Raw genomic sequence first — 24,727 nt, 5'->3', positions numbered from 1 at the left:
CGCACATCGAGAGTTGTTTCCCCCCCCCGCCTTTTGTACTGCGGCAAGATCAGCCCACCGGCCCGGGATCAGCGTGGTCCATGGAGCAATCAGAGAGACGGCTGATTGCCCCCTCAATCAACAGAGCTCCTCATGCTGATCCGAGCGTCCAGCCGGCCATGATAGGCCAGGGGTCAGTGGCCGGCGACCGGCACCCGGACGCCGGGCACACCCCTCTCCCCCGCACAGCAATCGGCAGTGGCGACAATGCGCCACGATCGAGACATGCGACACGGTCTGTTTCAATGCGATGAGACCCTCGCGGTGTCAAGAACAAGTGCCGAGACTTGGAGTGTTGGGGATCCCATTCATCCTTAAATTAGGCGAGAGCTCAAGCGGGCTGATTTAAAGCAGCCCAGAAACCCATACCCCCTCTGCGAATACCCGTCCGTATGCACGCCCCTACCGAGCAACCTTGTCCTCGAGGGAGCCACAAATTTCTCCGACTTGACCCCCTACCTCTGCGGAGTACTATTTAATGCGAGCACACTAAAACTTGCCATGTCCACCACTAAACCCGACTCTGATCACGTGGAGAGGGCCCCGGACGCCGATGGGCACACCAGCACGCCACATGAGAAGCTCTCCCTGATCAACAGCAGAGACGCAGACGATGCGTTGCGGGTCGCACTCGCAGGTCAGGGGGAAACATGGACAGAGGAGGAGGAGGCTCGCGTGCTGAGAAAGATCGATTGGATCATTGTGCCAATAGTACGTTAATGCCCTGTCCACTTGTCTGCCATTATTCGCGTTGACTGAGACATGAACGTCAGCTTTTCATCGGATCGCTTATCGGCTATGCCGATGGCCAGGCCTTTGGATTTGCCGCGCTCTTCGGCCTCGTGGAGGATATGCAGCTGTTTGTGGTGAAAATTGTGGGAGGAGAGGTCGTGCTGGATACGAACAAGTATCAGCTTGCCGCGGGGATTACCTCGTTGGGGGGTGCAATAGTGCGTGCCATCGACCGGTTGACTCTATGAACCTACGGACAATATATACTGATCAGATCCTGCATCGAGTTAGGGCCAATACCTTCTTCTCTTCCCAGCGCAATTTCTCCCTGCGGGTTTGGTCTACGGCACCATTGTCATCTACATCGGGGTGTTGGCGCTCTTGACCATCGTCTGTGAGAATTTTAGCCAGATTATGGCGCTGAGGTATGCCTATTTAGCTGAAATAGGAGCATCCGGAAGATAGTCTGATACTTGACAGGTTCTTTTATGGCTTCAGCCAGGTTGTCCAGCCATTGTCAATCATTATCACGGTAATGTGGTATATATCGACCCGTTTCTGGTCTTGTTTCTTTCCTGCTGTTCTAATGCTGTCAGGTGGAAAACACGCGAGCAACCACTCCGCATAGGCTTCGTCATAGCTGGCAACGCCCTCGGCTCTCTCGTGGGAACCGGGATCAATTTTGGCGCGTTAAAGCTAGAAGGAGCTTACGCTGGCCATGAATGGAAGTGGATTTACGTTGTGCTGGGCTCATGTGCCCTCTTCATCGGTATCCTAGCCCTCCTGGTACTACCAGCGACCCCGATGAAAGCGTGGTTCCTTTCGCCCCGGGAGAGACAAATCGCCGTCTGTCGTCTTATGAGTAACCAGACGGGGATCCATACGCGGAGGTTTAAGTGGCGCCAGGGGTTGTCTGCGTTCGCCGATCCGCAAGTTTACCTCCTGTGTATCTTTTCCTTTGCTTTTGCGTTTTCGAATGTGGCTATTTCGAGGTACGCACTTCCTTTCGGGATACGGAACTTGTACCAGGGGGTTGTGTGTGTCCCGGCTAACTGATCTAGTTTCGGCGGATACCTCTTGACATCCTTTGGCTATTCGCAGTCTCGGGCGTTGGTACTCTCCATGCCTGCGTCGGCTGTAGCAGTCGTCTGTATTCTTCTCGCAGGGTATGCTCTCCTATAGACAAAACATTAAATGCTCTCTTCGGGCTGATGGCAGAATTTCCAGGGCTTTGGGGCGTCGCTTCCCAGGCTATCGAATCGTTATCGCCATCGCATTTATCCTCCCCTCTTTGATGGGGAATTTGATTCTCTGGAAGATGCCACGGGATAATCGATCTGGCCTGCTGGGTGGGCTCTATATTGTACGTGCATTTCGCCCATCCGGACCCCGTGAGGGTTGTTAGCGGTACTAACAAACATAATGCTGGCAGAGTACGACATTCTACGGCTCTCTCGTCCAGCACTATTCCCTGCTGGCAGGTAATATAGCAGGCCATTCTAAGAAGACCGTTGTGATGGGCACGATAACTGCGATGTCTGCCCTCGGCGGCTTCAGCGGGCCGTGGGCGTACAAGGGCGACCAGAGCGAGCAGGGCTATCCGGATGGCCAGATTGCCACGCTCAGTCTCATGGCCGCGTCGATTGTGGCGTATATTCTGCTCTGGTATGTTTCTCCGTCCCGTTGAATTTGGAGGCTGGAAAAGGGGTTCTATCATATGAACTCCGTTCCGACCCCCGTGATGATGGCATGCTGATCGGGATCCAGGCTGTACTATACCTACCGCAATCAACAGCGCGAAGCATTGTTAGGCGAGCAGCCAGAGTCCATTGTTGATCCGATGATAGCATTTATGGATGTGACGGACCGGGATAATGTGTCATTTCGATATGTCCGTTAGTTAGCTAGCAATATGAACGATGAACGATGGCCTGGTGCCAGCACTCCATGCCGTATTCCATCAGTGACCCTGCAGGTGTTCGGACGATTCTCACCCTCGACACGACAGATGTGGCGGTCGCGAGATTGCAACCTGAAACCCGCTGGAATTGTCGTGCATATCCGGGAAAGACGTGCCGATTGGATTCCGTCGCAGCGGGCGTTTCAGTGTCGTCAATGCCGGGTTTCTTTCTGCTTGCCTCGGTGTTCGTTCGGACGAGGCGGGAAACTCGCGTCCCAAGCCATGTTCCCAGGGTTCGGGTCGCATCAGAATGCCGTCCGTCACAGAGCTGGGCAAATACCATCGCTCACGGACAAGTGGTGTTATGCGTTTCATATCGAGGGCTCCATGTTCATAAGCGATACCTCCCGTCCCGCCGAGTCCAGCCACGGGGGACAAGAACACTCCAATCCCGCCGCATCGCATCGAACGTCATCCAGAGAGGTGGATTCAGCTCGGAGATGACAGGGTGCAACCTCAAAGCTCCCAAGGTTCCTTAAGGTTCCTCTGTATCCAAGAATATCGCCCAATAATCACTTCGATGCTCAGCCCCCCACAAGTAGCTGCCTCAGGCCTCCAGGCTGTGGAGAGGAAGAGCCGCGGCTCTCGTTCGCCAGCTTCGAGCTGCTCATTTGTTGCCGACCACGCGATGGGACGCCCAACAGTCGGCGTTGCTGGAGCTGGGAAATCCCAGGAGCATGGAGTAAGGCTGTGCTTTCCACGTGGTTCGACAAACTCCGATCATCCCGCGATCAGCACTCTCACACTGGTCTGTCTGGCCTTGACTGTCGAAGTTGCACGACGTGGAGGGTGAGAAATTCTCAGACCACTCTGTGGTCACGGCTGCAGTCCAGTTTGTTGATCTCAGCCCGGTCTCCGTGCCAGCTCATCTCATCGGCGCTCTGTTCGTATCCTGCGGTGAGCACCCCGCCCTCGAGCTGCCAGCTCACCGTGGTTCAGCCTCTGGGGTTCACGGTTGTGCTGACGGCCGTTCTTCGGGCTCTGCCAACCCCGCTAACACTAGCGGGGTTGGAGGTGTCGTGTCTTAGCTATATAAAGAATTGTCTTGTCGAATCTCGTAAGGCGACGGGAAGGGCTGGACAGCCGAAATCCGGATGTTGCTTTCGACGACGGGAAATAGACGTCCTGCCTGACCAGACCAGTTCTTGCAGCTGCTCTGACAGCTGTTTGAAGTTCCGTGCTCTTGCTGTCCCCACGATCGGGCTCTGATGTCAGACTTGGCTTGGGTATGCCCAGCCGAGAAGGGCTGAGAGGCTGAGACATGGCAGAGACATACGAGCTCGGCGGCCAATGGCACAGTTCCCCGGACAGAGGGTTTCCAGGCTCATGGAGAACATCGAATAAGGCAGAGGCACTGAATGCATGCAGATGGCGGTCAGACGATGACAAGCGTGGGCAGAGCATCCCCAGACCAAATCGAGCTTCAGGCTGATAATTATAGCTGCGTCTGCTCACTGCCTCGCAAACTTAATCGAGCTCCAGCAGCTCCGTTAGTTGACATGTTTCTGATCCTTCACGATGCAGATGAGCCATGCAGCCTTCGCTAGAGACATCTGGTGACGGAGTAAGCTCGAACAGGAGGCCCAACCCAGGTATAAAAGGCCCTCGATCTCTGCCCCGAATCCAGTTCTCCTCCCATCATCTCACAATCAATCAATCTCAAGACTAAAAGTTCCTCTACCACCAATCACATTCAACCAGTCCTTCACTCTACACAACCAACACAATGAAGTTCATCGCCTCCACCGCCATCCTCGCCCTCGTGGCCTCTGCCTCCGCGGCCTCCATCCCCCGCTCCGCCGGCACCCGCACCGTCGTCCTGACCAACGAGTACAGCGGCCACGGCCAAGCCGCCGACATCGCCACCGACGGCGTCGATGTCTCCGTCAAGGCCAACTACCCCGACCTCTATGAGCCCACCTTCCGTGTTGACTCCGTCATGATCACCTCCGGCGTCGTCCCTGGCGCCCTGTGCAAGGTCCACGGCAAGACCCCCGACGGCCACCCCATTGACCTCGTCCAGGTCGACGGCCAGCACAACTACGCCAAGTTCCCCAAGGACAAGCCATTCATCCCTGCTACGCTGAAGCTCAACTGCGTTTAAGCGTTTCTCAACTGGTGGCGGGACAGTATAATTGGGTTACCGATTCATCATTGTCGGTAGCGGCTAGCCTTTGGTTCTCCTTGCTGTCCCGCTCGCCCTTCTCTCTTTCCGGTGTGCCGTCTCATTACTATATATTCTTGCATATATAATGTCTCTCCTTAATGTGTTTTGCAATTGGGGAAGCTGTCAGGTGGACTGTTGGTACGACGAACTCTTCTGCATAGACTAGGTGTCAATCAATCATAATCAGCGGCTCTATTTACGTTATTGATTCTCTCCTTCGTAGCCTTAAACACAGGTGAAATCGAACCGAAGCCTGTTTAGAGTAGAGTATTATCCCCCTGTAGGGATGTGCCTAGGCAGCACGGGTGCATCCTCCACTCATCGTTTGTCCAGTTCATTTCTGATAAATGGGAATTTGTTCTTCTGGGAGATTTACGGTTCGTTAAACTAGATAACATATGATAGACAACCGAGGATATGGGTGGGGGGATTAGATATTTCCCAGCGTATCTATAATCAGTACACCTGCAGATGTATTTATGTTTGGGGACATCGATTACCCTTTCATGCCTATATTTAGTCAGTATACAGAGAAGTAGCAAAACAAGTTAGGGGGGTTTTGATAGACACCTGCACAACAGGAAGAAAGTGCTCTGGGGAGTGAGCAAATGCTAGGAAGTGAAGTGAATTGGAGAAACGGACACGGAGAGCCAGACATGTAGAAATCGAGGACTGGAGCTGAACATTCTCAGTCTGTGTACAGAACCCCATCCCCTCGACAAGACAAACACTGCAGAATCGCGACCGGCGACTCAGCATTCCATACTATCGGGACTGTTGACAGAGCTCGGACAGCGCAAGTGCAAAGGCAGCACCACCATCGGACTCCTCTACATCCTCCTCAGCGCATTCAAAACCGCAAACTCCATCTTCAGCTTCATGCTATACACAAGCGCGCCGTACCCCGTCTCCACAAGGGAAAGATTCAGACACATCACCACGATAAATCCGATGTCCATCGCTATCCCGCCGACTTGAACAAGGATCAGCTCGACCAGGATGTTTCGGCCCCGACAGCCCTTGCTTAGCAGGATAGGCTGGAACTGTCGCAGTGCCTGGACGACGTAGATTGCGCAGAGAATGAATTCGCGGATACATGCGCCCCCGAAGGAGACTCGCTCGACTATGTACCCCGGCTTTAGGCAGCGTTTATTCCCTGCTGTGGCGCAGAACTGCACCGTCATCTGCGAGGGGACAAGCATAGCTGATGTGACAACGATCATAGTCAGGACTGCTCGCAGAATACGCGGCTCATCAGGGATGACAAGGTGCAGCCGTGCGTAGAGAACCAGGACATGCGCTGTCAGGAGGGTCGGGTATGAGAACGCCCAGATGATACTAGTTGGGACGACAGTGTGGGGAGCGAAGAGCATCATAAACGATGCAGCCAGGTAGCCAATCATACTAAGGGGCGCGGTGAGGATGCTGTAGAAATAAAGACCCCGGCGGCGGTCGAAGGTGTTGAAGATCCATAGTAGCAGTTCGAGGGTGTTGTGTGCAGCCACGGCAAGGAGGGCGGGCTCGAGGAAGCTGTAGGGGTCTATTGTGTCCCATGTCTGTTCGTATCGACTCATGATGAGAGAGTTATGGGGAGCGGAGGGGCTGGAGCTGTTTCAGGGTTCGTACCTTGGTATCTATATTGTTAGTTGGGTTGACCGTTGGCGAGGTCCTGGCAAGGAGCGGTGACTCCAGACAAAGGAATGAGGTGGATATGCACGAGTCCAAGTTGTGATCCCAGTCTATGCGGCGTCTACCGTCATCGAGTGTTGGTTTTCTTGGTGATCATCCCAAATATTGAGATCGCTACTGGTGTCCAACGGTTGCACTGCATCGGGTATACGCAGATGTCACCCCCAGGATCCCCAACAGAATTCTTCCAAGAGGCTCCTGCGCCGAAGCCAGTTCGAGGAATGTCGGTTTGTTTGTTTCTATCCACACACAGACGTTGCCGTTGGCCGGAAGTTGTACGCGTTTGCGGGCTTCGCCAGCTAACAGTTGTCGAGTCAGACTCGGCACCAACTCGCGGCAACAGGGTAGCTGGGACGACTCTGCCCCCTCATCTCGCAGAGAAGACTCGACTTTCTTGATATTCCCGCCCAGCATCGCCTCCGTCGCTTTCTCCTCCGCATCGCTCCACGGGGTAATCCTGTACCCCTTGTACGCGAACCCCCCGTCACCGGCTTGCTTCGTGCTCAAGAGCGCGTAGGGACCATGGCAAATCGCCGCTGCGCCGTGGGCTTGTTCTCGCGGTGGAAGAAGTGGAGGAGACGGCCAAGTTCTTTGTCATTGCCGAGATCAGCGAGCGGCGCGTGTCCGCCGGGGATAAATTACCCCCGCGAATGTGGGCAGTTCGCTGTCGGTCATACAAGCCAGTGTCGTGTTCGCGGCCGCGAGAACCCACTTTCGCGTTTCATGCGCTCCAGGATGTCGTTTTCGCGCGGGCGTTCGCAGAAGTTCCCTGTGAAGGCGAGCGGGGTGGTTCTTGGCCCTTTGGCGAGGCGAATGTGGTCTTCGTGGCCTGTGTCGAGGAGTTCCTGTAGCGGTTTTGGCGAGTTCCATGAGGAAGAAGCCGGAGGGTTCCAAGGGAGACGGTTTTGCTGCTGCCCTTGCCCTTGCCTGTGGCTTTTTGAGGGGGGAGGAGTTGGTGTCGCTGAGGGTGATGAGGATTTTCTTCGAAGGTATTTTGTAGTCGTTCCATATAATGGCAATTGTGTTCAACATCGCCAAGTGTATGGTACGAGCCTTGCTATATATCTTGGATGCAATATGGTTGAGATCATCATGATGTTCAACGAGCCCTAACTTGATATCATGCAAAACTCGTCAAGATGAAACATGATCAACAGGCACGGCCAGGCTGGTGTCACTATGAGGAAACGAGAACCTCATTCTGGCATCCACATTCAGTCATTGCGTCGGCAATCTTCTCCAGAAGGTCGCCCAGTTTTATCTCCGGGGACTTTATGCCCCTGTCCGTGAAAGATGCTCAAGGACAGCTTCCTCGGGAGGTGCATTTCAATTTGTCAGGGTCTGAAATTCCACAGGCGCCTTTCTGGTCAGTGCACTGATCTACTTGCACACCTCGCGAAACGCTCCCCTGAGGAGCAACGATGTTCCAACAAGGAAATTGAGTTGAGCGAATACGAGGTCGCATGGCCGTGGAAAAGCCCCGTCAACGTCCTTGATTGGCAACTGGGCTCGTGTTATGCTTGGCATCTCCGTTCCTGATGCTAAATTTAAGCGATCGACACCAGCACCAAGATCTCCAGTTCCTTGGCTGTTTTTCCTGTTTGGGGAGCAAAACCGTGGTTCCTTTTGAAAGAGGGACTTACGATACGACAGTGGATGGTTTTGGTGGACCAGAATGGAGGAAATGATGGACTCAGCGGCAGGTATAAATACTGATCGCGGGATCCAAAGGTCCTCATTCTCGCTGATCAGTCTCTCCCAACGAGCCCTCCCAACAAAGATGGCTGCCAAACTCCTGACATACACGTCTGTCGCCCTCACCCTCGCCTCTTCGGTGTCGGGCATGTACTTCGTCGAGCGTGACGAATGGAACGCCCACCCACCGCGAGGCAGTTACACGACCATCACCAACCCCAAGGGGGTAAAGGTCCACTACGTCGGCCCCGAGTATTCCTCCCGCGACCACTCAGAATGCGGCGCATACATGCTCTCCATCCAGGAGATGCATCTGGCCAACGAAGTCGAGAACTACATGGATATCGCATACTCCCTCGGTGTCTGCGAGCACGGATACGTCTTCGATGGACGCGGGAAGGGCCATAAATCCGGCGCCAATGGCGACGCGACCCTGAATGCCAACCACTACGCCGTCCTGGCCTTCCTCGGGAAAGCCGGGCTGACGGAGCCAACGGACGACCAGATCATCGGCATCCAAGACTCCATTGCGTACCTGCGACGCGCCGGAGCAGGAGACGAGATCAAGGGCCACAGAGACGGCTACTCGACCGAGTGCCCCGGTGAAGCTCTCTACGCCCTTGTCGGGGACGGCTCCCTCGATCCCGGCGAGCTCTACGACGGCGGCGAACACACGGTCGAGGACGGCGAAACCCTCGATGACATCGCAACGGAATACAACGTCCCCAAGCGCTATATCATCACCGCCAACGACCTCCCGGAGTCCGGAAATATCACCGCCGGCGACGTTCTCGAGATCCCGGCCCGCGGCGTCCCGCTTGGCTCCACGCCTCCTGGCGGCGGTGACGGCGACGGCGACGGCGACGGCGACGGTGGCTCCGACTATGAGCCGTTCCCCGGCGCCAGCTTCTTCAAGTCCGAGCCGTCGTCGCCCATCATCGAAGCCATGGGCGAGCGACTCGTGGAAGAGGGATGCGGAAAGTACACCTCCGGACCGAGCGAGCAGTGGTCCGAGGCGGATCTGGAATCCTACCGGTGCTGGCAGGTCAAGCTGGGGTATAGCGGCGCGGACGCCGATGGGTGGCCCGGCCAGACCTCGTGGGACGAACTGAAGGTAAGACAGGTTCAGGGGGACGAAGAGGATGTGCAAGTTCTAGCAGCTGACGAGGGCGATTCAGGTTCCCGCGTCTTGAATGGGAGATTCGTTCGGTATATTGGGGTGGTGACGAGTGTTGTTCGGATGGTTCTAGATTGGTGATTGGGCTTGCGGCAGGTTTGGCTTGTGTATGTATATATGATGAGCTACGAATGGTGCGGCTGTATATATTACGCGTGAAAGGATATACAATTAGACGTGTTCTTGCTGTTCTGACCGAGAAACAATCCCTCACCTCCATTTCGAAATGAAACATCCCAACCAGCTCTTCTACTGCGACACTCCTGGTGCCAAGTACGAGGTGATATCAAACTCCCCATCCGCCCGAATCATCGCACAGACATGGGTATGCAACCCGCGACACTCACCCAAGTCCCTCCCCTGGGCTAACCCCTCCAGCACGCGGATATACGCATCGCAGTACCGGCCCCGACCCCGCTCTCTCATCCACCGCGTCAGTCCCTCTGCGACGGCCCGATCGTCCATCTGGCCGTTGCGGATGGGGACGTAGAATTTGATATCCGGCAGGGTGGCGCCGGGCGCGATGTCGAAGTAGTATTGGTATCCTGAGACGAAGAACGCGCGTTCGGCGGCCATGTCAGCGTTTCCTCCGTTCTCTAACTGTGAAGGTGGGGATTGGTCTGTTGGCCCCGGGGTAGGGACGGGGATGTCGGCGTCGTCGGGCAGATTCTCCGGGACAGGCATGATAGCCTTGACGAGGTCGTGGAGGGTTCGGAGATTATCTTCTAGTCCTGGGGATGCGATGCGTCCGCCGAGGGTGAGGACTTCACGGATAGAGGCGTAGCTTGTGCTGGGGGACGCGAAGTAGAATTTCAGCCGCGAAGAGGACGGGTCGATGTTGTCGACGGCGAGCATGAATGGCTTCAGATGGGCTCCCTCGGGACTTGTATCCAGGAAGTCGGTGACTGCGTTGAGGGCGCGGCTTGGTCCTAGACCCTGGATAGCAGACATGTATTCCTTCAACGGGGCGAACCCCTGCTGGCCGAGCTTCCTAGGGCTGAAGTATGTCTTTGTTGAAGTGGACTTGCGGCCGAATTCGAAGCAGAGGAGCATTGTTGAGCGGAGGGGCATACCCCCCTCGGACTGGGATTCCTTTATGTACTTTATCTTGTCGTGGTCGTACAAGCTGGAGAGGAAATGGCTCATCCAGGCCTGGTTGAGATCTGGAAGGATGGCGGACAGGCGCTGGAGCAGCTCGAGGGAGGGAGATTGGTTGAGGGGGTCGAACTGCGTGCCGCTGAGCTCGTTGATGGCTTCGATGGTGAGACGGACATCTGGTCCCTTGGTCTCTGTGTCCCATTTCCAGGAGTATTCGAGGGGGACTCCGGCAGCTGAGACGAGCGATGGCCACTTGAGGCTGCCGTCCGCCTCTGGCTTCGGGCCGAGATATGGGACCTGAGATCAGTCAAGAGTGGAACTTCGAGGAGAGCCTTCTATGAGAGACGTACGACCCAGTGGTAGTAGAAGAGAAGCGTCTCGAGCTGTTTCTCTGGGGGATATCCAGCTTCTTTGAGCATTAGGGCTAGCTGCGGCGCTGTGAGATTCCACCAGTACTCATGGCTCGGTCCACGAGAAGGCTCCAGCTTGGACACAACTTGCAATGCGCTGAAGCCTGGTCCATGTCCGTTCTGATAGCCATTCGTCTTGGGCTGCATTGTGTAGACACTGGCGGTTGGATGTTGGCAACAACCTCTCTAGAGGACTGTCCGCTCAGGTAGAGCAGATGGACCATCACCAGTACTTATCTCTCGGTGCACGGACTTAAACTTCGGGGTTAAAGGGCGCCACAGATGCGGGCAGTCACTACTTTGACGGGATTGTGTCACCTTGGCTGTGCGACGAAGTCGATCCTCGTTGTTGGAGGACAGGGTTGGCAGCGCATTGCAGCTCTTTCAGATCGACATCCCATCGGAGACCGAGATAATGTCGGGCAGGCCGGATCTGGAAAACAAGGCAATTGTGATCGATACGTCGAGCATCTCTGCTGCCCGTGCGCCGAGTATTTGGATGAGAGGACTGGTCGGGGCTCGTGGATGGAGCTGGGTGTCTCTCAGCCCATTGCTTCGGCACGACTGACTCTCCACAGTCTTTCGAGCCCGGTTCACAGCGCTTCCCCTCTGATAGTTCGATTCTGAATCTCTTGATTTGGTGCACAAGTCCGGAGATCGGCCGGAGTCCGGAGAATCAGCGTCGGCGTCGTTGGTGACGGACTAATTCATTCTCCGACTATATCGGGATCGGCCGGTATCATGTATAGAATTGCTGGCAGAAAGGTGTCAAAATAAGTTGGCAAGACAACTTTCTGCTGAACGTCCCTGTTCCTCGCCCTTCATTCCTTTATTCTCCCTTCAATCCCTTCATTCAATAGCTCGCTTCTCATATGGTCAACGTGCAGGTCTATCGCAGGGCTCCAGATGTCCTCGCAGGTATAAATATTGCATGACAGACCTTCTTGAGCAGCTCAGATTCTTCATCCCTTCCATCTCGAAGCTCGCACCTCCGTGGCTCATAAACCGGCTTCTCTGGATAATGTCCTGGTCAGCGACTCGGCGAAAAGCACACTGGGCGAAGTGCCGGACGACTCTGAAACATGCCTCGCTCTGTGACGAGGTCTGTGAACTCTTCCATGTCCTCGATGACTCCGTGCTGGCTGTGGTTCCGATCAGCGGGACCCTCCGGCACGGCCCACGGAACCGTGCCGATACAGGTTCGCACTGGCGGCGGCGGTTTCAGAACGGTAGAGAAACGGATCCGGGGCTGGCCAGGAGAGGATGAAACCGGATAAGGTATCGCGAAAGAGGTAACTCGGGGTGGATGCAGAGGCTGTTCCTGCCCAGGGCAGTTGGTGTTTGACTTTGCCAACCTTGATGGGGAACCAAGTCTTTGCCATCGTGGGGAGGCTCGTCCGGTTGTCAGGTGATGAGTCGTCCTGGAATGTCTGGGAAGGACAGCGATGATGTGAGTCTTGAATCGAGACAGGTGGCCCCGCGAACCCTACTCTGAAGGAGATGGTAGAAGGGGTGGGCGGCGGCCAGTGCGGTGCCCTCGTCAGAAGGCGATATTCTCAGCCATGACGAGAGACAATCACAGACGCTCCTGACTCTCTGGAAGACCTGGCACCAACTCGAGGAACTCTAATCCAGTCATCTGAGTGCGTCACATCTATGCAGGAAAGGATTTCCACCCAGTAGGAATGCATTGCAGCTGCAGAAACTCTGTGTACAGACCAGAAACTCAACTCAGACACGAGCCTTGGAAGTGTAGACGGGATACCGGTTGGACCCGCGTGGACCAGAGACACCGGAACAATAAACCTTGTTTTGGGACGATCCAACGTGTTTGTCCAAAGTTTAATCTCGGGGGTGGAAATGCCCGTGGCATCTCCGTCTTTCCCTGGGATGGGCTCTTCTCAACTGAGGCAGGTCGCCGATCCCCTCTGACAGAGCAGGCTAAAGCGAACAAGGCAGGAGTCTCGCTGTTAGTGCAGTCCCTAACTTGACGCCATCGCCGGATGCAGCCCCCAACTGGCTGGTGAGAGGGCCGTGCTGGGCCCGCTGTGGGGCGCGACGATGGGCTTTGTGGGGGAGAAAAAGTACGACTGGCGCCTGCCAGCGTTGTGATTGGGCTGACAGGCGGATGTGCAGATGTCAGTCTTGTCTTTTGAATTCTGACGGAGTGCCAGAGCGGGAGTATGCGAATGGTGGTGGGGGGTCAATCATGGGTGAATCGAGGAGCGTGCGCAGGAGCCAGGAGCAGGCGTTCGTGGGCTGGAATGACAAGCGACGAGCGAGAATAAGAACAGCCCAGCCTGTCCCGACAGTCTGGTCCTTGGATCCTGATCCAGCGCATACAACCACAACCCTGGGTCTGACATGGAGGTGCTCCGCCTGCTCCTCGACCACCCGCTGGTCGCGTCTGGTGCGCTGTTCGCGACCTATATCGTGTCGCTTGTCATCTATCGACTCTTCCTGTCGCCCATTGCGCACTTCCCTGGTCCGCGGCTGGCGGCGCTGACGGTCTTCTACGAGTTCTACTGGGAGGCTGTGCGCAACGGCCAGTTTACCTTTCACATTGGCGAGTTGCACAAGAAATACGGTATCTCCTCTCTTTCTCCTTTACTTTCATGCTATGCTCTCTTGACGTTCGGCGAGGGCTAACAACAGGTGGAGGACCCATCGTCCGCATCAGCCCGACCGAACTGCACGTCAACGACCCGGACTACTACGAAGTCATCTACGCGCGCGACAGCCCCCGTAACAAGTATGCCTACTACCAGCGCACCTTCAACGCCCCCTACGCCCTGATCACCGCGGAGGACCACTACCGCCACCGCCTGATCCGGGGCCAGATGAACCCCTTCTTCTCGACCGCGCGCATCCGCCAGCTCGAGCCCGCGCTCAAGGCCCTCGTCGACAAGCTGTGCCGCCGCCTCGAAGAACTCAAAGGCACGGGGCAGCCCGTCAACATCGAGTACCCGCTTACCTGCTACACGACGGACGTGATCACGGACTATACCATGGGCACGGGGTACCACTATCTCGACGAGCCGGACTTCATCCCGCAGTGGCAGCATACGCTGTGTGGGACGGCGAAGACGCTCGTCTTTGTGCGTCCTGTTGCGTTTCTGCTGCCGCTGCTTGTCTCGATGCCTGAGGGGATCACGGCGTGGCTGAACCCGGGCATGGAGCTGTTCTTCGGCTTCCAGCGCCGGTGTCGTGCGAAGATCGCAGAGATCGCGAAGAATCACCGTGAGAAGGGCCCGCAGGTTGCGAAGGACGGGCGCCAGACGCTCTTCGATAATGTGCTGAGCAGTGACCTGCCCGCGCAGGAGAAGAGCGAGGCGCGGCTGGCGCAGGAGATGCAGGTTCTCGTCTCTGCGGGGGCCGAGACGACGGCCAAGGCGATGACCTATATTCTTTTCTACCTGCACAATGAGCCGGAGCTGCTGAGGAAGTTGAAGGAGGAGCTGGCGCCGCTGGGTGACGATCCGTCCCTTGTGCAGCTGGAGCAGTTGCCCTACCTGGTACGTCTCCCTCAACAGGGCACTCGCTCTGGAGAAAGTCGCTAACAGGACCTCGAGATAGACCGGCGTCATGCTCGAAGGAATCAGGTAAGATACAAAGACTGCATCTAGACCAAGTCTCGGAGATTAACCCAGCAGACTGTCGTATGGTGTAACCGCCCGCCTCCCTCGCATCGCGCCGTACAACGCACTCAAGTACAAGGACTGGACCATTCCTCCTGGTGTTCGTCCGCCCCAATTCCCGTCTATTCGCGCATGCTAACCGGTCCAGACCCCTGTCAGCATGAGCTGCCTCCTCATGCACCACAACGAGTCGATCTTCCCGGACTCCTACCGCTTCAACCCGGAGCGCTGGACGGACCCGGCCGAGCGCAAGCGGCTGGAGAAGTACATGGTTGCGTTTTCGAAGGGGTCGCGCCAGTGTATTGGGATGCAGTACGTTTTTTCAAGTCTTTTTCTTAGCCCCTTTGAGTGTCGCAGAATGCGCAGCTAACATGTGCACTGCAGCCTCGCCCGCTCGGAAATCTACCTCGTCATCTCGAGCCTCCTGCGCCGGATGGAGTTTGAGCTCTTTGAGACGACGATCGAGGATGTTCGTGTTGTGCATGATATTTTCATTCCCTTTGTCAAGATGGATAGTAAGGGAGTGAGGCTGTTGGTGAAGGAGTAGGAAGTGGTAATTCATGGAATTGGGGAGGCTTTGTATCTACCGAGAGACTTACGATTTCGATACTAATAATGACCACATGGGAACCTGCCTAATTTATTGACCAGGGTTGGACAGTACGAGTAAGAGGATGTTCGTCCATGAAGGTGAGCCCTACAAGTTACCAACATTTTACCACGAGAGGCATCGGCTATTCCCAGTCGGGAAATCCTTGTCCAGCCCCGTCAGCTGTGAGGCTGAACTGTCCAAATGAGGGGCAGAGGCGCAGCGCGGGGCTTCGACGACGGACACCCTTCCCTCTTCCTTTCTCACCGAAGATTCTGTGGTAGGCTCTGGCTGCGATGGACAAGTCTCCAGACGACAAGCTCTCCTCCCTCTGGCACAGTGCCTGCAATGACTATGCGAGGGAAACCGGCGTCGCCCTCACCGAGGGAGCGATCCCCAATCTTAGCGGCCCGGAAGACCTCTCGCGCCAGCTGGAGTCTGAAAAGGACCACTTTGAGGATTTCCGGATGAAGCGGCGGCCTCTCCTGCACGCGATGCAGACGGTTCTCGCGCCATTCGAGAGCTGGGGCGATCTCATCGCTGGCGTGGCTGCAGCGGCGTTTCCGCCAGCGTCGTCCATCATGGGCGCGATGCTTCTCCTCGTCCGCGGAGCACGCAGGGTAAGCGATGCCTTTAACATGATTACCGATTTGTTTCAGAAGTTGGGGAATTTCGCTCTCCGGTTAGAGTCATACAAAGGGGTGCCTCTGAGCGAGGGAATGAAGACGATTATCGTCAAGGTGCTGGTGAATTTCCTGCGGGTCTGCGCGGCATCGCAGAAACTTCTAACTCAGGGCTCACTCAAGGCGAGACTTTCCAAGTGGGCCAAGAATGTCTTTGTCGAGGACACATCCATCAGCTCTCTGTTCGGCGAGCTGGAGGAGCTGACCAGCCAGGAGCATCTGATGGTGTCCGCTCACGGCCTCAAAATCACGCACCAGGCGCTGAGGAACACCGAGGAGCTGCTCGAGAGAGAGGAACGCAGAAGTGACCGTGAGAGGCTGCAGAGGGTCAAGGCCGCTTTACAACCCGTTTCTGCGTCTTCGCAGGTCTTCTCGTCCATCAACGAGAACCGCATCCCAGGCTCGGCACGCTGGGTTGACGAGAGGCTGCGGGCCTGGTGGGAGAGCTCGCAGCCCCTGCTCTGGATCCACGGCGGCCCTGGCGTCGGAAAATCTCACATCGCGTCGAAGATTATCACCGAGCTGGAGAGCGGAGAGCTGTCTGGCAACCCTGCGCCGGCTGTTGCCTCGTTCTTCTGCCGGAACAACGACGTCGACCTACGCTCGCTCAACAAGGCACTACGTACGCTCGCATGGCAAGTTGCGGCGCAGAGGCCGGGATTTGCAGCCCAGGCGGAGGAATACTGTCTGAAAGAGGATCCGGGGAACAGCTATGCGGTTTGGAGAAAGCTTCTGATGAAGCACTTCGACGCTGCATCAGCCTCTCCAACGTGTTTTGTGATTGACGGCCTTGACGAGGCTGACCCAGAAGAGCAAGAGATACTCTTCGGTCTGCTCGAGAAGACTTTCTCGGAGGATACGCACACCAGCGCCCCGCTGCGCATCGTCCTCCTGAGCAGAGACTCTGTGGGGGCCCTGTTTGAGGAACATGCGCTGGTCTGCACGGACATTGAGGTCGGCACTGACCAGAACATAGACGATCTTCACGGGTACATATCCCAGAAACTGGAAAAGACCAAGTTATTTCGAGGCTCTCCGGAGCTCCGGGAAGAGACTGTAAGCGCCATCAGCAAGGGGGCTGAAGGGCTCTGGGAATGGGCGAACCTCGTCATCAAATCCGTCCTGCGCTGCCGAACAAAGGACCAGATCAGGAAGGTGGTCAGGGCCATGCCCCGGGGAATCACGGCGATGCTGCACGAAGAGCTGCAGCGTCTGAGCAAGGAGTTGTCAGCTTCGGACGAAATGTCGGACGAAGAAGGCACGACCCGGATTGACCAGCTGAACGTCCTTCTCTCCCTCGTGGCTCTCGCGCAGAGGCCGCTGACCGTCGTCCAGCTCGAGCTTATGCTGCAGATTATCTTCGAGGAGGAGGTTCTCAATCTTGAAGACGACCTGCGCACGCTGTATTCATCGCTGTTCTTGGTCCGAACCGGGGAGGGCAGGGGCAGCTATGGGGAAGCCGATGTCGTGATACTTCGACATAGTTCGTTTTACGAATTCTTCAGGACATCAGAGGACTCTGGCCCCATCCATGTGAGCGTAGACCAAGCTGAAGCGAACTTCCTCTACGTTACGCTCTATGCTATTCGACACAGATCCGGCTCTGCGCTGAGCAACCCCGACATGTTGCTTGGACCTGCGACGGCGTATGCTGAGATGTTCTTGACATCGCATCTGACGCGTGCGAGGCCTGAACAAGCTGGCGGCCGAGCAGAGGCAATATCCAACGTGCTCGAGGAGCTCTTCGCCTTCGAACCGAACTCACAGGACTGGCTGATTCTCGAATTCCACTGGAGGTCCTCTACAGAGTATTCCTTTCACCCGGACTCTGAATTCTCAGAGCTCGGCAGCTTTTGGATGACCACGGGAAATCGAAGGACTGCAAACGAAAGGGCTGAGCTGGCCTTGAACTGGCTCCCGCCAGACACCAGACAGAGGTTCGTAGACAACGCCCGAGACTCGGACATGGCAAGCGACGCGTCTCCCTTCACGGTGCTTTTCTCCTTTCTGGTATCTTTCTGGTATCGACGCTGGCTGGAGCCTGGCGACATCCAAGACCGTGACGGATTTCCGGGCGCTATCCCGTCAGCCCTGCTGATATACCGCGAGATGGCATCTACGGCGCCCGCACCAGACGAAGACGGTTCTGTAGATATCATACCAAATGTAAGATGGAACAACCTGGCAGCGTCTGAGATCCTATCCCTGGCTGAGGCGCCAAAGCTGCAGAAAAGTGCGATGTGGCATGCGCGAGTTGCCCAGTCGTTACTCCTGAATCGGTGCTATGAAGAAGCCTCGAAGTCATTTCAGGCTGCCCTTGACAGTCACCAGGAGTCTCCTAGCCTCAGCGTGCAGTCCCTGTCGGTCATTCACAGAGACATGTCTCGTGCATACACTGAGACACGCAGGCACAAGGAAGCTTTGGCACACTTGGAGTTGTTCGAATCCCTGCACGACACTCTCAACAGCGACGACGGCATACCCGGCGCGAAGGGCCATGTCGAGAGATTACTGCATCGGGCGCAGATGAGACACCGTGCCAAATTGCCACAGGACGCACTCGCAGCGGCCAACGAAGCTTGGGAAGGTGTATTGAACCGTGGCCCAGACCCAGACTTCGGGCGACCAGACATGTTTCCCTTCTTTGCGATCTTCCTGGAGCTGCACCAGCCTCATCGTCTCCGGTCCGTCTTTGACTTCGGCTCTGCCCACTCCAAGGAGATGGCCGTGCGGGGGGTGGATTCCGAAGACTTTGCGGACTCCGTCCTTGATTCCCTTGACTTCGGGTCGCATGTAGTTTATCGGGTTTTGCACCATGCGTTGACTCCGGAAGACCATGAGTACCTTGATCTCATTGCTGGGCTATTGCCTAGAGTGGACACCCTAGATAGGCCGCTTCATTTCATCTTGCTCATGAAATATGCCTTGGCCACGGTGTTGTTCGAGAAAGGGCGAATCAGTCTGGGCATTCAGATATGGTCCCAAGTTGCCGCCATTCCCAACGAAGCCCTTTCCGATACCTATAACGGCCCGCTCACTCGAGAATGGTCGATTAGCCACCTAGTGAGAGCCTGTCTGGATAACGTCGACCCTCCCTTTGAGTATACTCCGATCACGCTTGACGAAAGCGCCGAGTGTAACGATGTCAGCCTGGCTATCTCCAGCTGGCTGCGGGACCATGGAAGCACCGCGACCGCGAGAGACGCTCTCCGGGGCCGTATCAGGAGTTGCGTCGCGTTGCTATCAGACGATGATCCTTCGAATGACTTGGATGCGTTTACGAGCCTCTTCAAGACCTTTCTGGCAGCCGGCGATAGTCCGGAAGACCTGGACGCGGCCTTGTATCTGATCAAGCAGGACGAGGCGCGGCTGCTGAATGCATACGAGCCCTACGTGGCCGAGCAGCCACAGGATGATGAGCCGGGTAAGGTCGCAGAATCGGTTTCTCAGATGCGCATCGAGTCTCAACACGAAGACGATGCCGATGCCGACGAAGACGAACTTGACGGCCTGAATAACTGGATGATAACCGACAAACTAAGTGAATGCGCGGGCTGCAGGGTGAAAATCCAGTCCATATTCCACTGGTACTTCTGTCGCTCTTGCCCCTTCTCGTCGCTCTGTTCACGATGCTATCGCCAGTACCGAGCCTCAGACGACCCATCGAGCTTTCCCGGGATTTGTAACCCACAACACGAATTCTACTATACCGGTGGACTGTTGAAGCCCTCTGAGCGTTTGCCGGAGGGCAAGGTGCCGCTCATGTCTCCTGATGGGGAGAGGCGCGTTGTCTGGGTGGAGGAGTGGAAGGACAGCCTTGCTGAGAAGTGGCAGACGGCGGACTTTGCGTTTGAAGGGGGTCTGTCGGCGTGGTGCATGCAAGTGTTGCCGGAGCCTCAGCGGAGTCAGTGGGCGAAGTGGTTTACCATCTAGCCGTTATGTAGTGGAGGCAAAATGAATATGTACAAGAATTGGATGCTTGGACTTGCCTTGTAAGGCCTTACGAGGAAAGCACCAGCCTCAAGAACAACCACTGCTCGCTTCCATTCACATTCGAATTCCCATCTAATCATAACTTCTCGGCCGCAGCATGCGAGTCTACGCCTCCTCCCCATAGATCATCTCCCGTATGGCTTGTCTCTCTCCACTCCCCTCAACCAACCCCCGAAAAGCACCCCCCTCGACCTCCATCAGCTTCCTCGGCGAATCCATCTCGGAGACGCGCCCCTCATCGAGAACAACAATTCGATCAAAGTCCGCAATCGTCGATAACCTATGCGCAATAACTAGCAACGTGCATCCCCGAATCTCCTCCCGCAGCACCCTCTGAATCCGTAAATCAGACTCCATATCGATACTCGCCGTGGCCTCATCCATGATCAAGATCTTCGGCCGGGAGACAAGCGCACGCGCGAGGCAGAGGAGTTGGCGTTGGCCCTGTGAAAGATTCTTGCCCGACTCCGCAATGGGGAAGGTGAGTGGTATTATACCAGGCGAGGTTGGCTCAGAAGTGTCAGTGCCTGAAATTTTCTGGCTCGGAGCTGTGAGGGAGACCTTCTCGAGAGCATCGATCAACTCGCTATCGTCGTACTGGTTGAATGGGTCGAGAACTTCACGCACAGGCCCGGCGAAGACGACGGGATCCTGGGAGATCATCCCAACACGGGAGCGAAGGTCGCGTAGTCGGACCTTGCCGGTGTCTATTCCATCAATATGAATCGTGCCCGACCGCAGGTCTAGACATCGAAGGAGTGTCATGGCGAGCGAGGACTTCCCCGCTCCAGTTCGGCCAACAATCCCAATCCGCTCCCCCGCTGCGATGCTAAAGTTGAGCCCTTGTAACACCGGGGGAAGTTCTGGCGCATAGGCGACCGTAAGATCTGTAACCTCAAGCTCACCCTTCGTCGGCCACGCAGCGGGGACATCCATCCCAGTCTGTGGCTCCTTCTCCAGCTTTGTGTACTCCACAATCCGTTCCGCGGCATTAAAGGAAATTTCCAGTTCGGCATACTGTGAAAGAAGCCACGAGATATTGTCGGACATGGCCAGTGCAAAGCTGAGAGCGAACCCAGCGAGCGGTGCGTCCAGAGCCCGGATACTAACAAAGATCATAGATACGGCAGCCACGAACTAAAACCGGGCATTAGCAACAGTTCCGGAAAGTAGGGAAAGAATTATCTGGGACATACAAAAGCCCCCACCAAGCTAAGCCAGAAAGACATCCAGCATGCGAAGAGTCGTCTGTGCCAAAACGCTTGACAATGCGTATCAATGAGATCGTACATTCGGGTGAGATACGCCTCTTCTCTCCCAAAGGCGCGAACTGTGGGCAGTCCGGTGAGAATAGACTCAACAAGTTCAAATATGGGTGATTTAGCGACACTGTTGAGCCTTTTTGCTTCTCGAGCCCCAGCCACGTAGAAGCGTGCAACCACCCATGACCCAAGTAGCGAGAGGACCCCAAGTCCAACAATCAATGGCGAAGTTAGCACCGCGGCCACGATGACGCCAACAATCATCACCAGGCTGTGTAAAAAGGACGCGAAATGCAGGGCGAGATCGGAATCAAAGATCCCAAAGTCCGAGGTGAACCGGTTCATGACCTGACCCACTGGTGTTGTATCGAGGAACCGAATCGGAGATCGCAAGAAGGACTCGGCAAACTGTTCAAATATCGCTTTCGACGCTTTGATGGAGCCGCTTAGAATGATCTGATTTCTAGTAACCTCAACGAACCACGACACGAGTGAGATGGCAAGATAAACAGAGCCATAGTAAACAAGACGCCTGTCGACTTGAAGCCCACCGGCAGGGAAATCGGCCATGTCCGACCTGTCGCCCGGTTGACTGAGGAGGGAGTCAACGGTGTTGTTCTCGTATGATCTCGCCCAGATGGAAACCCAATACGGAATAGCGAGGTTAAGAACCAATGCTGCAACGAAAAGTGCGACAATCGATATCCAATGAATGTGCCCGCCGGAGGCTTGGACGTAAGACTTGTAGACCGTAGCGTTCACAATGCCGGTTGCACGCTTCTCTTCTTCGTAGAATTTGCTTACCCTCGCGTTCGAGTCCCGACGCGCGAAGGATCCAATGCGATCCGGGGATTGCGCTCTGTCCAAGGTGTCCATATTTTCTTCCGATGCATGCTCGGGGTCATCGGCCGCTGCTGTATCTGGGGACCCAGCATGAACGACACTGCCATTTTCCAACTCTACCAAGTAAGAAGCGCTCTTCAGGCACAACTTGGCGTGATGAGTAGCTAGGATTCTGGTTCTCCCTTCACTCAGGTTGCCCGTCAAAGCATTATCACGCAAGTGCCGACCAACATGAGAATCAACCGCACTGAAGATATCGTCAAGAACAAGGATACTGGCGCGGCTGTAGAGCGCCCTTGCCAACGCCAGCCTCCATTTCTGGCCGCCGCTCAGGTTAATCCCCTTAGCGCCGATATCAGTCTTGTCGCCATCGGGGAATATCTTCAGGTCCGGCGTCAGCGCGCAGGCGTAGATCACTTCGTCGTACCTGGCGGGGTTCCATGGGAGACCAAAGAGAATGGCGTCGCGAACGGTAGCGTTCTCAATCCACGGATCCTGGGAAACATATGCGACCATACCATCAATAATCCAGTCATTTTGGCCGGCCAGGGGGTTCGACGGAGACCCTACGCGGGGCACAAGAAGTGCGCCGCCCACGACGTCCGCCTCGCCAACCAGTGCTTGAAGCAGGAGGGATTTTCCGGAGCCGCTGTGTCCTGTGATAATCGTAAGCCCTCCGGAAGGAATATCAAGATTCAGACCCTTCAGCTCAAATTGATGTGTGATCTCATCGGACGAAGAGGATGGCCATGTAATGGTGGCATCCTCGAAGGTTATTTTGTCACCAGATCTCCGACTATCGACGTGTTCTTCAAGCCCCAAAAACCGCGCAATACGCCCGAGGCTAACTTTCGCATCGAGCATATCCGTAATAACTTCGGGCAAGATGGCCAACGTGTCTTGAAGATTCTCAAAAAGCGATAAGGCCGTGAAGGCGGTCGAGGCGGAGATAGATCCATTGAGGTAGATATAAGCTGCAAGGGATAAAAAGCTCATACAGACCGGTCCAAGGTTCCAGATTGCTATGATGTAGATATTCAGCCGAAACACATCCTGTTGGCTTCGGATCTCCTTCCCACGCAGTTTGAGGACTTTGCTGTACCACTCGGTTTCGAGGGCGCTGAATTTAATCTGGCGGATGCCACGAACCATCTCAGTGAGAGAGGCGGACTTCTCATCTCGGCGGTCCATGAGAACCTTTTCCTTTTCGCTGTACTTCTTGGTGACGTAGTAGTAGACTGGTGTGAGAGGGAGCGGGATTGCACAACCCGCGAGCGTAGGTTTCCAGCCCAGCAAATATATCAGAAAACCGATTGTTATGCTGAACTCAAGCACGGAGTCGAGAAGGAGGTGACTGTACGCATCAAAGTCGGAGATCGTCTCGACGTCGACACCGAGCAAGTTTAGGATGGAGTGTTTGGACCGGGGGACTTCATCTTCACTGTCACTGTCGTCGGCCTCCCCATCCTTGTCGTCCTTTCCTTCACTCCCTTCGGGAGTGACAACAGTATCCTTGAGACTCATCGCCTTCCTCGTTATGACAGCCAACAGTTGCTCATTGACCGGGATGGAGAGATGCAGGTCAGCCACGAAATCCCTCAGAGAGATTAGCCAAGACACAGTCATCATGGAAAGGCCCAGTCCGAGAGCGGCAAGCCATAGCTGTAGCTGATTGCTGGCCCCGGCGTCGCGGTCCTCGAAGAGTTGGAGAACGGTAAGCAGTAGGAAGTGCGGAAGGAAGTGGAATGCGTTTGCAAACAGTTGAATGACCAATTGAGTAATGAATGCTCGCCAGTAGAGTTTGAACCACTTTCTCCATCGTACTGAAGTTCCATCCGTAGCATAGAATATGTCTGAAAGAGTTTTCGCGCGAACCTCCTGTGCCATCAGAGGTAGGTCCCCGGGATTCAGTCTCCCGTTCTTGGTTGCGAGGGCCATCGTCCCGAACGCCCAGGAGAAGGTGTACCGATTGAGAACTGACACAGAGCGCTCTGCATCAACTATCTTCCCGTCACGGTAGACATTCGGTCCTCGCGGAAGGGTGAGATTGACCACAAAAAGAATCCCAGCAGCGACGAGTTGGGGGACTGCCAATGCACACTGCGGATGTAGTGTGGCGGTGCGCGCGTCAAGGTACAATACTGAAGCCAACGGTAAAGCGATGAAAGTTCCGATCGCGAGAGTTGCGAAGGCGCTGTAGCATCCCAGGAGGTACCGATCTTCGGTTCTCCGACGGCTAGCAACAACGCTCTCTTGAAATAGGATAAGAGCCTGAAATGTTAGCCAGGCAGTCGAAACCCACGAGAAAGATCCGTAGTTACCCATGACACAACATGGACGATACCTGTTGCGGCTTGTGCATTGATACCCTTCATCCACGACCAAATAGAGGCGACGGTGGCTATGGCGGCGACCAGAACAAGGCACATGCGCTTCCAAGCCGAGCGCGGCGGTTTCGACGTGGTAACCAGCTCATCACTACTCTCGTCTTCGAGCAATTGGTACGCTTTCTCGCGTCGAAAGTCGGTCGCCAAGCGATAGGAGTGAGGAATGCTGAGCAGAAGGACGAGAGTGCCAACGGCAACCGAGGCGCCGAGTGGAGGATCGGGCGCGTGCAAAGCCATCGCAGTCGGCTCAACCGTGAGGCTTCAGGCGGAGGTCCAAGAGATGGAGGCATGGAGCATCACTCATAAAGGAGAGCCTCTGGAAGGACTTCCGAGATGACTCTCCCGATGATCTGGGGTTTTTTTTT

General features: G+C 55.5%; 9 protein-coding genes across 9 annotated transcripts; 6 read left to right on the top strand and 3 right to left on the bottom strand.

Moving 5' to 3' along the window:
* The first annotated feature begins 90 nt into the window (after positions 1–90).
* BJX67DRAFT_366170 (major facilitator superfamily domain-containing protein) lies at positions 91–3,288 on the top strand. The gene is made up of 9 exons (XM_071030368.1): positions 91–750; positions 813–989; positions 1,063–1,196; positions 1,252–1,311; positions 1,368–1,763; positions 1,833–1,937; positions 1,999–2,134; positions 2,204–2,436; positions 2,539–3,288. Exons 1-9 carry the CDS (start codon positions 541–543, stop codon positions 2,669–2,671), a joined length of 1,584 nt encoding a protein of 527 aa, XP_070881498.1. The 5' UTR covers positions 91–540; the 3' UTR covers positions 2,672–3,288.
* Positions 3,289–4,457: 1,169 nt separating this feature from the next.
* On the top strand, positions 4,458–4,835 carry BJX67DRAFT_385540 (uncharacterized protein; the record flags this gene model as incomplete). The annotated part of the gene is made up of 1 exon (XM_071033880.1): positions 4,458–4,835. The coding sequence occupies one exon, from the start codon at positions 4,458–4,460 to the stop codon at positions 4,833–4,835; it is 378 nt and encodes a 125-aa protein (XP_070881497.1).
* An 893-nt stretch (positions 4,836–5,728) lies between these two features.
* BJX67DRAFT_385539 (uncharacterized protein) lies at positions 5,729–6,472 on the bottom strand (the record flags this gene model as incomplete). Its single annotated transcript, XM_071033879.1, has 1 exon — positions 5,729–6,472. One exon carries the CDS (start codon positions 6,470–6,472, stop codon positions 5,729–5,731), a length of 744 nt encoding a protein of 247 aa, XP_070881496.1.
* Positions 6,473–6,742: 270 nt separating this feature from the next.
* BJX67DRAFT_385538 (uncharacterized protein) lies at positions 6,743–7,438 on the top strand (the record flags this gene model as incomplete). Its single annotated transcript, XM_071033878.1, has 3 exons — positions 6,743–6,810; positions 6,906–7,055; positions 7,105–7,438. 3 exons carry the CDS (start codon positions 6,743–6,745, stop codon positions 7,436–7,438), a joined length of 552 nt encoding a protein of 183 aa, XP_070881495.1.
* Positions 7,439–8,280: 842 nt separating this feature from the next.
* Positions 8,281–9,654, top strand: BJX67DRAFT_366166 (N-acetylmuramoyl-L-alanine amidase domain-containing protein). The gene is made up of 2 exons (XM_071030367.1): positions 8,281–9,396; positions 9,461–9,654. Exons 1-2 carry the CDS (start codon positions 8,368–8,370, stop codon positions 9,473–9,475), a joined length of 1,044 nt encoding a protein of 347 aa, XP_070881494.1. The 5' UTR covers positions 8,281–8,367; the 3' UTR covers positions 9,476–9,654.
* A 54-nt stretch (positions 9,655–9,708) lies between these two features.
* Positions 9,709–11,114, bottom strand: BJX67DRAFT_391187 (aromatic prenyltransferase; the record flags this gene model as incomplete). Its single annotated transcript, XM_071034736.1, has 2 exons — positions 9,709–10,854; positions 10,908–11,114. The coding sequence occupies 2 exons, from the start codon at positions 11,112–11,114 to the stop codon at positions 9,709–9,711; spliced, it is 1,353 nt and encodes a 450-aa protein (XP_070881493.1).
* Positions 11,115–13,331: 2,217 nt separating this feature from the next.
* Positions 13,332–15,159, top strand: BJX67DRAFT_391185 (cytochrome P450; the record flags this gene model as incomplete). The annotated part of the gene is made up of 5 exons (XM_071034735.1): positions 13,332–13,554; positions 13,623–14,469; positions 14,618–14,705; positions 14,754–14,917; positions 14,990–15,159. 5 exons carry the CDS (start codon positions 13,332–13,334, stop codon positions 15,150–15,152), a joined length of 1,485 nt encoding a protein of 494 aa, XP_070881492.1. The 3' UTR covers positions 15,153–15,159.
* A 109-nt stretch (positions 15,160–15,268) lies between these two features.
* Positions 15,269–20,065, top strand: BJX67DRAFT_366164 (NACHT domain protein). The gene has a single exon (XM_071030366.1). The coding sequence runs from the start codon at positions 15,491–15,493 to the stop codon at positions 19,808–19,810; it is 4,320 nt and encodes a 1,439-aa protein (XP_070881491.1). The 5' UTR covers positions 15,269–15,490; the 3' UTR covers positions 19,811–20,065.
* On the bottom strand, positions 19,893–24,699 carry BJX67DRAFT_295938 (putative ABC transporter). Its single transcript, XM_071026880.1, has 2 exons — positions 21,067–24,699; positions 19,893–21,007 (listed from the first exon to the last, which is right to left on the bottom strand). Exons 1-2 carry the CDS (start codon positions 24,298–24,300, stop codon positions 19,976–19,978), a joined length of 4,266 nt encoding a protein of 1,421 aa, XP_070881490.1. The 5' UTR covers positions 24,301–24,699; the 3' UTR covers positions 19,893–19,975.
* Between the last annotated feature and the right edge of the window lie 28 nt (positions 24,700–24,727).

The sequence above is a fragment of the Aspergillus lucknowensis genome, assembly GCF_044049455.1.
Source record: "Aspergillus lucknowensis strain CBS 449.75 chromosome Unknown BJX67scaffold_66, whole genome shotgun sequence".
NCBI lineage: Eukaryota > Fungi > Ascomycota > Eurotiomycetes > Eurotiales > Aspergillaceae > Aspergillus > Aspergillus lucknowensis.
Note: the sequence above shows the minus strand (reverse complement) of the source record. Positions and strands in the feature narration are given on the sequence as shown.